A 13621-nucleotide genomic window follows, 5' to 3' on the forward strand; every position below is an offset into this window, starting at 1 on the left:
ACAAGTGGACTTCCTGCAGCCCTTGGGGAAGGGGAGGAGGGGCGTTTCCTGCGTACCTGGCCCAGAAAGGACGCTCTTTGGTCTCAAGTAGCTTAATTAGTGAGAGGGTTTAGCTAAGCCAGGCCAAGGGAGGGTGAAGGGTCATTCCTTCAGTTCCTCCTCCTTGCGCCCCCTGGCTCAGCCTATGCCTCCTGGACAAATCTGGGGGAGGGGGTAACCTGCCGGTCTCGGCTGGCAGCAGCTTCCAGTGCCCCTGCCCGCAGGTTAGGGGAAATTTCAGCTGTCAGCCTGAGCGCTCCGACAGGAGCAGGGTGTTCGGGTGGGTGATTCCCCCAGGTCAACGCTGCTGCCCAGGCCCAGAGGCGACCGCCTCGGAAAAGGCGCATCTTGGGATTTGGGTGTCTCCGCTGGTGCCTTGGGAGAGGCAGCAGGAGAAGGAGGGGATTTGGCTGAGGAGGGGCGGGGGCACCGGAGCCGCCGGGGCAGTGGCCGAGCGGGGAGGGTGGGAGGTGCACATTAGCATAGCCACCTCCCCTCGCCTCCCAGCCTGGCCCAGACACCGGAGCCGGGAGGCCGGGCAGCCAGTCTCAGCCTCGGGAGCTGAGTGGGCTGGCCGCTGCTCGCCCGGTGCCCCGGTCCGGCCCTCGCTCTGAGCGCCCTGCCCGGCGCGGCCCTCCCCCGGCGGCCGCCAGCCCCGGCCTTGGCGGTGAATGAAAGGCGGCGCCGCCGGGGGCCGGGTGCAAGCGACGCGGCGACGCCGGCCTCCCTGGAGCTGAGATGTACGGTAAGGAGAGCTCGGCCGCCGGGCTCCGGCCCGCGGCGGGCAGGCTCCGCAAACTTCCCGCACGGGGACCATTGTCCCCTGCGTGGCCCTGGCTAAGGGCGAGGGCGCGGACCCGGTGCCGGGCTGGGCTCGGTTTCTGCGCACGCCTGTGCCGAGAAGACAAAGATGCCGAGGGGAAGGGGACCGTGTGGTCCTCGGAGATCCTCCGGGGCCGCCGTGTGCGGGCGCTGGGGGCGGGTGGGCGGTGGCCCGCAGGGCGGGAGGGTTGAGCAGCCGGGCGCGGCTGGGTGCCGGCTGAAGCGCGTCTGTCTTGGAGCTGAGCAGAGAGGAAGTGTTGATGGAGCTGGTGGTGTGACAGAATTTGCAGAATTAACAAAAGCGGTTGGTGCTTTGGGAGTTTCACGCGTGGAAGCCAGTCTAGGCTTCAGAGCAGACGCTCAGTGCCCGCCACGCTGCCCGGTTCCGAGGCTGTGGGAGGTGGTGCGGTGCTGCAGAGAGCTGGGGAGGGCACTAGTTTTGGCCGCTTCATCACGCCGCCCCTGGTTGGACTTGCCCTCCACCTGCGCCTGACACCTTCTGGGACCTGGGTTCCCTAACTTCCAGCATTGCCTTCTGCAGTGATGAAGGGAGGAGCAACTGCTGAGAGGGTGCGCCACAGCTCCGGGTGGCCACCTTCTGGCTGCCCTCTGACCCTTTTCTCTTCGGTAACTCTCCCTTCAACTGATGATGCAACAGTTAGCCAGCCCCTCATGATTCACTGTTCTGCTTTATAATTTGCCAGGGATTCCTCTGGTTTGGGAGGCAGTATGTGTGAAGAAGAGAGAGCAGGTTGGGTCCCACAAAGCAGCTCCAGTGAGCAGAGAGAGCACTGGGACCCAGACCAGCCTAAGCTTCCATTGCCTTACAGAGCCTTCCTCCAGGTGCCCTGAGCAGTGAAGGGGTAGAAATGGTCTCAACCAACTAAAATGCCTCAGAACCCAAATCTTCTGGCAGCTCTTCTAGGGCCAGGAAAAAATCAGAGGTGTGCTCACCTCCCACCTCTACTGCCAGGAAGGGGCTCAGGGGGCCCCTGAGGGGCCAGTGAGTAGAGAACAGTAGGTTCCCAATTTAATCCAGCACTGAGGCTGCTCAGCTGCCTCACTGAGCCAACAACAGACTGTGAGTCACAAAGTTTGCCGGAGGCAGAGAAAGCTGAGAGCATGGTGGAAAGGCTCAGCAATCGTCCATGGATATCACTATGAGAAAGAGAGGCCCAGCCTTTTTTATTCAGTCTCCTTTCCTCCCCAGTTGGTTGTGTATCTGCATTTCCAATTCAGGTCAGGACACCCCAGGTCCCCTCAGCAAGTTTCATTGCCCTTGGGTGGACCAAGTTAGGGGTTTGGGGGTGGTTCAGAGGCTGTGCTGCTGGCCAGTGGGGACTCTGAGGGAAGGGAGCAAGGCAGTTGTGTTTTATAAGCTGGGAGGCTGTGGAGTTCCCAGGAGAGAGCTATATTTTCTTACTCTCTCTGTTTTTCCCTCTGTTCTTTTCTGCAGAGTGAGCAGCCTGAAACTGCAGTTCATTTGACAAGAGCATGTGACTGCAGGGGCACCTGCAGTGAGTGGGGAAGGAGTTAGGACAAGTTCCATCAGGATGGGTCAGAATTAGGTACCCTGCTGCATTTGGTCTGAGACAGTTTGATAATGGATCCAGGGTTGCCTGAGAGTCGGGGGTCCCAGTCCACCTGTAGTGTATGGAGCCCGTCCAAAGAAGTGTTGGATAGTGCAGAAAGGTGAACTGGGAAGTCAAGATATCTGGGTGCTATTTTCAGATACGCCACAGATTTTCATTTCTCTTTTATAATGTTTCTATTTCCCCAGCTGCAAACAGAAATAGTACTTACCCCTGAATGATTCATAGAAAGATTATAATGAAGGAATCCTCTGGACAGTTGCCTGGAGAAAAGGAAAGTCACACCAGTGTCGGGTGGGAGATCATTATTGAGTCTTGCTTAGTGCAAAGCCTTGTCTTAAGAGGTATGAGAAGGAGCCCGCTCCCCAAGGGAAGGGCCTGTCTGCTTCAATTTTAGTATTTTCTTGACTTTTGTGAAACAAAACGTCCGTGTGGTACTTGTAGTCATTCTCTCCTCAGAAGTCAAAAGAGTGATTTAAAAAAACCAAAAGATTGTAGGTAAGGAGGTTGGGAAGGTGTAGAATCATAGACTTCTTATATTTAGCACTTTTTTGGCCCCTACATTTTCAAATGACTTGTCCAAGGTGTCACAGTTAGATGGAACAGTGCAAAATGAAAACTGAGGTCTCCTGACTCAATGCTTTTTTTTCCCCCCCTTATATTACCTTCCCATGTCTTGGGTGAAACACTGGGAAAATGCCAAACCAAAAATACCAAACCTACTTCTGTCAAGTTGATTCCAACTCATGGTGACCCCATTTGTTAGAGAGTAGAACTGAGCTCCATAAGGTTTTCCTGGCAGTAATCTTCTCAAAGCAGATCCTCCGCGGTGCTAGGTGGTTTCAAACCACCAACCTTTTGGTTAGTAGCCAAGTGCAAACCGTTGGCACCACCCAGGGACCTTTGGCAAATGCCCCCAGGGGTTTTATTTACTGATAGGCAGTGAGGCCCTGTGTGGAGCCAAAAGTTCCCTGAGAGCTTTAGTTAGAGCTGTCTTTTAACCACTGCCCTTGCTGACCTGATCCATTAAAAATTTGGGTAGTCTAACTCCAGTTGCCACCGCCCAGCTGCTTGGTAGTCTTGTCTTCCCATTTAGCCAGCTCTTATTAGATTTCTTCATCACCCCTCATTTCCCCTCTCACCTAACCTCTGCCTCCACAACTCAGTTTTCCTGTATCCCCAGTCTCTGCCATCTCTTCCTTCTGTCTGTGGGACAATAAGTATCCCTTGTCTTTACTAAAGGGCACCTTCCTATGTAGGACAGAAAGAATCCTAGCCCTGGGGTCAGCCCATCTGAGTTCAAGTGCCAATCCACAGCTGTGTGACCTTGGGCAAGTCGGGTTGGTTCTTGGAATTATATCTCTGTGTAAAACGGTGAAACACCCATCTGACACCCAGGTCTGTTGTGATCATCAGAGCAGGGTAATGGATGTGACAGTGCGTCATGAGAGGGTCTGCACTTGCAAGACAGATTGCTCAAGAGCCTGCCCCCTTCAGGCCCACTTGGGCCTTTACCCTTCTCTCTCCCTCTCTGCTGGCTCCTGCAAGTCTGTTTGCTACCACCCCACCCGCAGCTTAAACAAGTACACATATCTCCTTGACTTTGCTAGCTGCTCAGTCCGCAGAACCACGTCTCTCTTTCCCTTCACCAAATTCACCCCTACTGCCTCTTTACCAGAGTCCCTGGGTGGTGCAGATGGTTAACATACTTGGCTGCTAACCAAAAGGTTGGCAGTTGGAGTCCACCCATAGGCACCTCAGAAGAGAGACCTGACGATTCACCTCCTCAGAATAAGCCATTGAAACCCTGGTGGAGCACAGTTCTACTCTGACACACACTGGGTTACCACGAGTTGGAATTGATGACAATTGGTTCTGGGCCTCCTTACCACTCAGTCATTCCTAATCCCTAGTCACTGCTTTCTGGAAATGACTCTCCCCAAGGACACAGGTGACTTCCCACAGTCTTATTTATACCTGTTTACACAGATTGACAAGGGACATGGAAAGATAAAGCACTTTGTACTGGGGAGATTGTGGGCGAGTTGTGTGCAAAATTGGATTTCTATTAGTTTTTCTTTTTGTTAAAATTGTGTAACTAAGGTTTTCCTGCCAGGGACCTCCCACTGGCCCCAAAGTGAGGCAGAGCTCCCCGAGACATGCGGGTGGCATGAGGGCTGCCGGCCATGAAGAGCGATGGGACAGGATCACCCCAGAACTGCTGTCTGTGCCCAGTCCTGCTAAAACAACCACTGCTCCGATTCCTCCTCACCTCTGAGTGCTACCTCATCCTCAGCATATGCCTCTCTTCATGCCTGAGAATGCTGACCGTAGGGAAAATAGCAATGTTGTACAACTTTTTCAAAATATGCTTCACGGGGCATCCTACTTGGTGTGTGTGACTGTTGTGACTAGTGTGGAAGAACTGCAGGGCCTGAAGGCTCACCTTTGCAGAAGTCCCCATAGATCTTGATGCTCCTCACCAACGCAACTCGTACAATCCAGCACATGTATGGCACATGTGCACACATGCGTGCACACATGCACATGCGTGCACACATGTGCACACACATTCTCCACCCTCTCCCCCACATCCTGAATTTTCTGCAGCCCCGTGGCGCCACCTGTGGCCCCTGCATGGCAGAGCTGTTTGGTCTGTCCCCTTACCCCCTGCCCTCCGTACCCTTTATTCCCCTTAGGAGGGAGCCAGGCCTGTTTTCTCACTTTTGCCGTTCTTGGCTCAGTGAATTCAAAATGGCTGCAGTTTTCTTCTCGCACATAAATAAAAATTAAAAGTTAATATCGCTTTACAGGAAATCTGGAAGAGAGAGGAAGGAGAAAAAAATCATCCATGATCCCAACAACTAAAACCAACCTTTTATAGTGTTATGTAAATCACCACTTATGGTTATGTGCTCCCCTCCTTTTGCCCTTTCCCTTCTCTTTCTCCCCATCCTCGCTGTTTTGCCCAGGTGGTGTGCTGAAGGAGCACCTGACAGCCCCCAGCCAGGCTCTGAGTGCTGGCTCTGCCCCTCCTGCGCAGGTAACCTGGAACCTGAGCCTTTCTTTCCTACTCTAAAGAGATGACAGCGACGCCCCCACAGAGGTTAATTAGGGTACGTGAGGTATGCCGCTCACCTTCCTTTTCTTCAACCATTTCTTTCCTCTCTGTTTCTGAATTAAAAAAAAAAAAGAAAAAGCAAAAGTAAAACTGCACAAATAAAAACTTATGTCTCATAAACCATACTTGTGCTACTGTTCCTTGTATCAAATGAAAGGAAAATCTAAATTTTTAAAATCTTTTTTCCCAAGTAGTTATCCATCCTTCTAAACAATTTGGAAAATATAGTAAAATATAAAGAAGTATATATACTTTTAATGTGTGATTATCTTTCCTTTCACGCACTTGTTTAAAAAAAAAAATGTATGGCGAGAATTATTCATTTTACATAATTTTGTGTTCTATTTTTTCTACTTAGCATTAGGATATAAGCGTTTCCCCAGGTTAGTAAAAATTCTTTAAAAATAACAGTCCACTGAATGGATGTATAGTTCCTTATTGTATGCACATATTCTGGACACTGTCTGAGAGAGTGCTGAAAGATGAGCCTCTCCAGTTGAAAGGCACTCAAAAGATGACTAGGGAAGAGCTGCCTCTCCAAGGCAGAGTCGCCCTTAATGATGGGATGGAATCAAGCTTTTAGAACCTTCATTTGCTGATGTGGCACAACTCAAGATGAGAAGAAACAGCTAAAACATCCAGTAATAATAGGAATGTAGAATGTATGAAATATTAATCTACGAAAATTGGAAGGTGTCAAAAATGACATGGAACCCATAAAGATCGATATCCTAGGCATTAGTGAGCTGAAATGGACTGGTATTGGCCATTTTTAATCAGACAATCACACGGTCTACTATGCCGGGAGTGACAAATTAAAGAGGAATGGTGTTGCGTTCATCGTCAAAAAGAACATTTCAAGATCTATCCTGAAGTACAATGCTGTCAGTGATAGGATAATATCCATACGCCTACAAGGAAGATCAGTTAATATATCTATTATTCAAATTTATGCACCAACCATGAATGCTAAAGATGAAGAAATTGCAGATTTTTACCAACTTCTGCAGTCTGAAATTGATCAAACATGCAGTCAAGATGCATTGATAATTACTAGCAATTGGAACGTGAAAGTTGGAAACAAAGAAGAAGGAATGGTAGCTGGAAAATATTGGTGATAGAAACAACACCAGAGATCACATGATAGAATCTGGCCAAACCAATGACTTCTTCATTGCAAATAAGTTTTTTTTTTTTAACAACAAAAATAGTGGCTCGCCAAATGGAATACACAAGAATCAAATTGACTGTATCTGTGGAAAGAGACAATGGAGAAGCTCTGTATCATCAGTCAGAACAAGGCCAGGGGTCAACTGTGGAACAGATCATCAATTCCTCATATGTAAGTTCAAGTTGAAGAAAATTATAACAAGTCCACGAGAGCCAAAGTACAACCTTGAGTATATGCCACCTGAATTTAGAGATCATTTCAAGAATAGATTTGATGCACTGAATACTAATGACCAAAGACTAGATGAGTTGTGGAATGACATCAAGGACATCATACATGAAGAAAGCAAGAGGTTATTAAAAAACAGGAAAGAAAGAAAAGACCAAAATGGGTGTCAGAAGAGACTCTGAAACTTGCTCTTGAACGTAGAGTAGCTAAACAGAAAGAAAGAAACGATGAAGTAACAAGAGCTGAATGGAAGATTTCTAAGGGCAGTTCGAGAAGATAAAGTATTATAATGAAATGTGCGAAGACTTGGAGCTAGAAAATCAAAAGGGAAGAATACACTCAGCATTTCTCAAGCTGAAAGGGTTGAAGAAAAACAAGCTTTGAGTTGCAATTTTGAAGGATTCTATTGGGGAAAATATTAAATGACACAGGAAGCATCAAAAAACGTGGAAGAAATACAGAGAGTCACTGTACCAAAAAGAATTGCTTGACATTCAACCATTTCAGGAGGTAGCATATGATCAAGAACCGATGGTACTGAAGGAAGAGGTCCAACCTATGCTGAAGGGATTGGCGAAAAACAAGGCTCCAGGAGCTGACAGAATACCAATAGAGAAGTTTCAGCACACAGATGCAGTGCTTGAAGTGGTCACTCATCTATCCCAAGAAACTTGGAAGACAGTTGCCTGGCCAACTGACTGGAAGAGTTCCATATTTGTACCCATTCCAAAGAAAAGTGATCCAACAGAATGCAGAAATTATTCAGCAATAGCATTAATATCAAAAGTAAATTTTTGCTGAAGGTAGTTCAAAAACGATGGCAGCAGTGTATCTACAGAGAATTGCCAGAAACTCAAGCTGGATTCAGAAGAGGATGTGGAACCAGGGATATCGTTGCTGATGTCAGATGGATCATGGCTGAAAGCAGAGAATACCAGAAGGATGTTTACCTGTGTTTTATTGACTATGTAAAGGCATTCAACCTCGTGGATCATAACAAATTATGGATAACATTGCAAAGAATGAGTATTCCAGAACACTTAAGTGCATCCGTGCCAAACGTGTACATATAGACCAGGAGGCAGTCATTCAAACAAAACAAGGGGATACTACCAAAAACCAAAAAAGGGGATACTGGGTGGTTTAAAATCAAGAAAGGTGTGTGTCAGGGTTGCATCCTTTCACCATACTTATTCAGTCTGTGTGCTGAGAAAATAATTCGAGATGCTGGACTATATGAAGAAGATCGCAGCATCGGGATTAGAGGGACTCATTTACAATCTGCAATATGCAGATGACACAACTTGGCTTGCTGAAAGTGAAGAAGACTTGAAGGACTTACTGGTGAAGATCAAAGACTACGGCCCCCAATATGGATTATACCTCAACATGAAGAAAACAAAAATCCTCACAACTGGACCAATAAGCAACAACAAGATAAATGGAGAAAAAATTGAAGTTGTCAAGGATTTCATTTTACTTGGATCCACAAGCAACACCCATGAAAGCAGCAGCCAAGAAATCAAAGGATGCATTGCATTGGGCAAATCTGCCACAAAACATCTCTTTAAAGTGTTAAAAACAAAGATATCACTTGAAGGACTAACTCGTGCCTGACCTAAGCCATGGTGTTTTCAGTTGCTTCATATGCATGTGAAAGCTGGACAATGAATAAGGAAGACTGAAGAAGAATTTATGTCTTTGAATTATGGTGTTGGCAAAGAATATTGAATAAACCACGAACTGCCAGAAGAGCGAACAAATCTGTCTTGGAAGAAGTATAGCCAGAATTCTTATTAGAAGCAAGGATGGCAAGACTTCGTCTCACATACTTTGGCCATGTTATCAGGGGGACCAGTCCCTGGAGAAGGACATCATGCTTGGTAAAGTAGAGGGTCAGCGAAAAAGAGGAAGGCCCTCAGTGAGATGAATTGACACAGTGGCTGCAGCAATGGGCTCAAGTATAACAACAATTGTGGAGATGGCGCAGAACCAGACAGTGTTTCATTCTGTTGTACATGGGGTTGCTATGAGTCAGAACGGACTTGATGGTACCTAATAACAACAACATGTACATATTCAACATTATAACCCTCAGGAGAGTACTTGGTGCCCAAAGCTTTCTCTGAACTTCAGAATATTTCCCTCAGATATAGCCATCCAAATGGTTTGGTCAAGGTGTATAAACATTTTTAAGAACTGTTATCTTGTAAAAATAGCTTGGGGCCATGTCTGACCTCCTCCAACTCCACAAGAACAATGGAGAACCAAGATCAAGAGTGCAAGGCTGACTCCCTTGAGGTGGAGGCTAGACAAACCTCCTCTTTCTGCCAACTTCTCCAATTCTGGCACTAACTGTTGTCCCTCACACAGCACTCTCTACTTCTCTACTAGGTTCAATAATTCATTGCAATGGCCACACAGAACTCACAGACCATACTCACAATTATGGGGTTTATACAATTCAGACTCAGGAACACTCAGGATATAGTTCTTCCATCAGCACAGCCTCTTCTCATCTGTGTTCACAAGCACACCTTTTGTTGGCCCTCAGTCTCTGCCCAAAGGCACTCAGCTTTCTCTCCTCTTCAGCGGGGAAGCCCACTGCACCATCTCCTGCTGCCAGGTCTCTCCTTCCTTGGTAGTGGTGGGCTCTTCTCTCTGCTCTGGAATTGGCTCTCTTTTAAAGCAAGACTGACCAGCTCTCTTGGTGGGCCACAATTACCCTGTCATACAATCCTGCCCAATCATCTGGGTGGGAGTTACAAGAGTTACGAAAGTAATTAATTTCACATACCTATTGTGAAATAGGAAGCTCTGGTGGCATAGTGGTTAAGAATTTGGCTGCTAACCAAAAGTTTGGCATTCAAATCTACCAGGTGCTCCTTGGAAACACTATGGGGCAGTTCTACTCTGTCCTATAGGGTCGCTATGAATCAGAATTGACTTGACTCAATGGCAAATTGTGAAATTGCTTTCAATCTGTATCATTTACGCTTCTACCAGCAGTTAGCAGAGGGCCTTCCTCCCCAAACTCTGAAAAACATGAAATACTGAGTTTTTTCCCTAATCTTTGCTAATTCAATAGAAAAGTTTTATCAATTCCACTTGAATTCTTTTTTTTCACTTGTATTCCTTATCAATAGTGAAGTTAAACATTTCTCTTGTTTTTTTTAACAAGTTGTATTTTAGTGAATTGTGTTTTGAGAATATTAACTATTTGCCTGTCATTTGCTTTATGCTGTGGGTTTTGTAGGGAAATAGACATAGACCAGCTAGTATTTGTGGAGTACCGGCTATGTATGATACTACATAGGGCATGGGGGGGCAGGGTACAAAAACACAGGAAAGTCCAAGAAGAAGAAGATTGTAATTTTAGTGGGCAAACAAGTCATAAAACATGGAAAAAATGAAGTGATACAAAGTTCAGTAAAATTACAGTTTTCCAAGGTGGAATGGAATTACTCATCAAATGATCAGTAAGCTTTATCTCAAAGTGGGAGCGACCACTGCAGGGTGGAGCCATGTGGGAGGGCCTCTGAGGAGAGCAGGCATTTGTGCTGGGCTCTGAGGGGTAGAGGGAGTGGGGCAGGGAGAAGGGGTTGGGGAGGCGTAGAGGCTTCAGTGTGCATTAGCGCATGGAGGTGGGGAAGAGAAGGCTGGTCCAGGGAGAGTTAGGGAAGCTGACTGGGTTAGGGCAGAGTTTAGGTCTTTTGTGATGGTTGAGGAGATATGTCAGGAGAGGGAGTTCTGACTTGACCCTGTGAGCAGCAGGAAGGTTTTGAACTATCAAAGGACTGATTTGCTCAATTGATGTTTTAGAAATGGAGCTGGGCACCTTGCAGAATGGGGTGGGGGGAGTGATGACATGAAGAGAAGCAGAGGAGACGATGCGGTAGCCACAGGTGGTAGCCTAAGGAGTGAGAAAGCTCTGGGCCTTGGGTTACAACTGTGCCGGTGCAATGGAAGTGCCTGTTAACAGGGGGAAGGGAGGGATAAGGTGAATTGGGAGTTTTTTTTTTTTTTTTTTTAAACATTCCCATGGTACATAATGGGAGTTTCTGGGTGATGCCAACAGTTAACATGCTCGACTGCTAGCTGAAAGGTTAGGAAGAACACCTAGATATGCCTCAGAAGAAAGGCCTGGTGACCTACTTCCAAAAAAAATCAGCCATTGAAAACTGCCAACCTTTTGGTTAGTAGCTGAGTACTTAAGTACCGCACCACCAGGGCTCCTGCAGTTCAAACCCACAAGCCGCTCATCAGGAAAAGATGTGGCAGTCTGCTTCTGTAAAAATTTACAGCCTTGGAAACTCTGTAGGGCAGTTCTCCTCTGTACTGTAGGGTTGATATCAGTCAGAATGGACTTGATGGCAATGGGTTTGTTTTGGTTTGATTTATTTTAATTCAGGGTCCCTATGAGTCAGAATCAACTCGACGGCAACCGGTTTGGTTTTGGGATTTGGAATATTTCTCTTGTTTGTTTCCCCCACTAGACTGTAAGCTCTATGAAAGCGGTGAACTCATTTCTCTTGTTCTCTGTTGTATGTCTAGGGCATAGAACATGCCTGGCACAGAGTAATGCTCAAAAACCTTGTTGAATGAATGAACTCTGAACTAGATGTCGTCCTTTTTATTGACTTCTTTGTAACTACATATTTCAGCTTTAAATGTGTTCTGAATAACAATACAATGACTATTATTATACCCGTTGCCATCGAGTTGATTCCAACTCCTAGCAGCCCTATAGGACAGAGTAGAACTGCCCCATAGGGTTTTCAGGGAGGGGCTGGTGGATTCAAACTGCCAACCTTTGGGTTAGCAGCCGAGCGCTTCACAGCTAAGTCACCAAGGCTCCACTATTTTTATAGCTTCTATTTATTGGTACTCGACGGCAACAGGTTTGGTTTTTTCGGTACTATATGTCAAGGGAGTCCCTAGGTTTCGCAAATGGATACGTACTCAACTGCTAGCCAAAAGTTTAGAGGTTTAAACCCACCCAGAATCGCCTTGGAAGGTAAGACTTGGCATTCTGTAAAGGTCATAGCCTTGAAAACCCTATGGAGCAGTTCTACTCTGACACACATGGTGTTGCCATGAGTCGGAATCAACTCGATGGCAACTTTTTTTTTTTTTTTAACCTATGTGCCAATCAGTATTCTAAGCATTTTTAATGTATGAGCTGATTTATTCTCCATAAAACCCTGTGATTTAGGACTTATTATTATTTCCATTTTAGAAATGAGAAAACTGAAGCATGCAGAGGTTTAGAAACTTGCCCATGGCTGTACTTGGATTTGAACCCAGACGGTCCAGCTCCAGAGTGTGCTCTCAACCCCCTATCACCGCCCCTGAATACTCTACATAGCCCAGAGAATCCGGGCCTCTCCCCTGGAGAGCACAGTGCACTTCACAGACTCGCATATGTTAATTCTGGAAGAGCAGCTCCGGGCATGAACTGCTGAGAGGGGTAATGCCCACTCTTTGGGCCCAGGCCAGCCGACAATGATGCTGGGAGCTCTCAATTCTGGTCGCAGCCTCTGCCTCTTGGCAACTTTCCCACCTCCCTTATCACTATTTTGCTATCTTAGAGAGACAGATGGCTCTAGAAAGAGCCTTAAAAAAAAACAAACACGTTACTGTCCAGTCGATTCCAACTTACGGCAACCCTGTAAGACAGAGTAGAACTGCCCCACTGGGTTTCCAAGGCTGTAAATCTTCACGAAAGCAGACTGCCACATCTTTCTCCTGTGGGGCGGCTGGTGGATTTGAACCGCAGACCTTTTGGTTAGCAGCCAAGTGCTTTAACCACTGCACCACCAGGGTTCCTCTGAAAGAGCCTTCTGGACCCCTAAATGGGGATAGGTAAAGTTAGAGAGCAGCCAGGAAAGCAGGTTGGTGAGGAGGGATGACACTACAAGACTCCATGATGGCATGAAAGCAAGGAAGCTGTGGGCATGCATATCAGAGAGACAGACAGACAAATAAGGATGGATTCGTCACCACCAAGACTGGACCACACGCATGCCTGGATTTGCAGTGTTCTTAAAACATGTTCCCTGGCCAGGGCTTGGCCTGGAGGGGAACAGAGACAGGCTGTCTGGGGGTGGGGGTGGGAGACCTTCTCTAATTGGGGCGTCTCCTTTTCTGCGTGTTGGACTGTGAATTAAATTTCCCCTCCTACCTCTTCAAGCCCAGGCAGTCTGGAAGCTGCAATCACTGCCTCTAAGATGGGGTTAGGACTGGGCTGTGTGGCGCAGGCCCCAATCCTGACCAGATCTCTCAGGTTTATACAGCAAAGCCGTGTGGTGTATGGGTCAGCCTTGAATCAAGGGAGAGAGACAGTGGTTCAAGTCCCAGATGGCCACTTTCTAGCCATAGCACCCTGGACAAGTGAGTTCTCTGAGTTCATCCTCTCTCCTGCAAAATGAGGATAATTACCTTGCTCATGAAGGTGTAGTCAGGGGGCCAAATGAGATAATGTCTGTTTCCATGTACTTACATTGCAGAGTAGTGTACCTATGAAAGGTGATATTATTACCATCCTTGCAGCACTTACGGATGTTTCTGGAGCATAGCCACACCCCTTCCAGGAACAATGCCAATCTCTGTGTACAAGGTTGGGTATGTCATATTTGGAATGGGTTT

At 46.9% G+C, this 13621-nt stretch overlaps 1 protein-coding gene across 1 annotated transcript in view; it reads left to right on the forward strand.

The window, feature by feature from the left end:
• The first annotated feature begins 686 nt into the window (after nt 1–686).
• The window catches only part of EFR3B (EFR3 homolog B), a 114127-nt gene continuing 101192 nt past the window's right edge, over nt 687–13621 (forward strand). Inside the window, exon 1 of the mRNA XM_064295116.1 lies at nt 687–784. Within this exon, the coding sequence (XP_064151186.1) occupies nt 778–784 (7 nt within the window). The 5' untranslated portion in view covers nt 687–777. The remainder of the gene's footprint in view (nt 785–13621) is intronic.

This window comes from Loxodonta africana, chromosome 12, assembly GCF_030014295.1.
Source record: "Loxodonta africana isolate mLoxAfr1 chromosome 12, mLoxAfr1.hap2, whole genome shotgun sequence".
Lineage (NCBI taxonomy): Eukaryota > Metazoa > Chordata > Mammalia > Proboscidea > Elephantidae > Loxodonta > Loxodonta africana.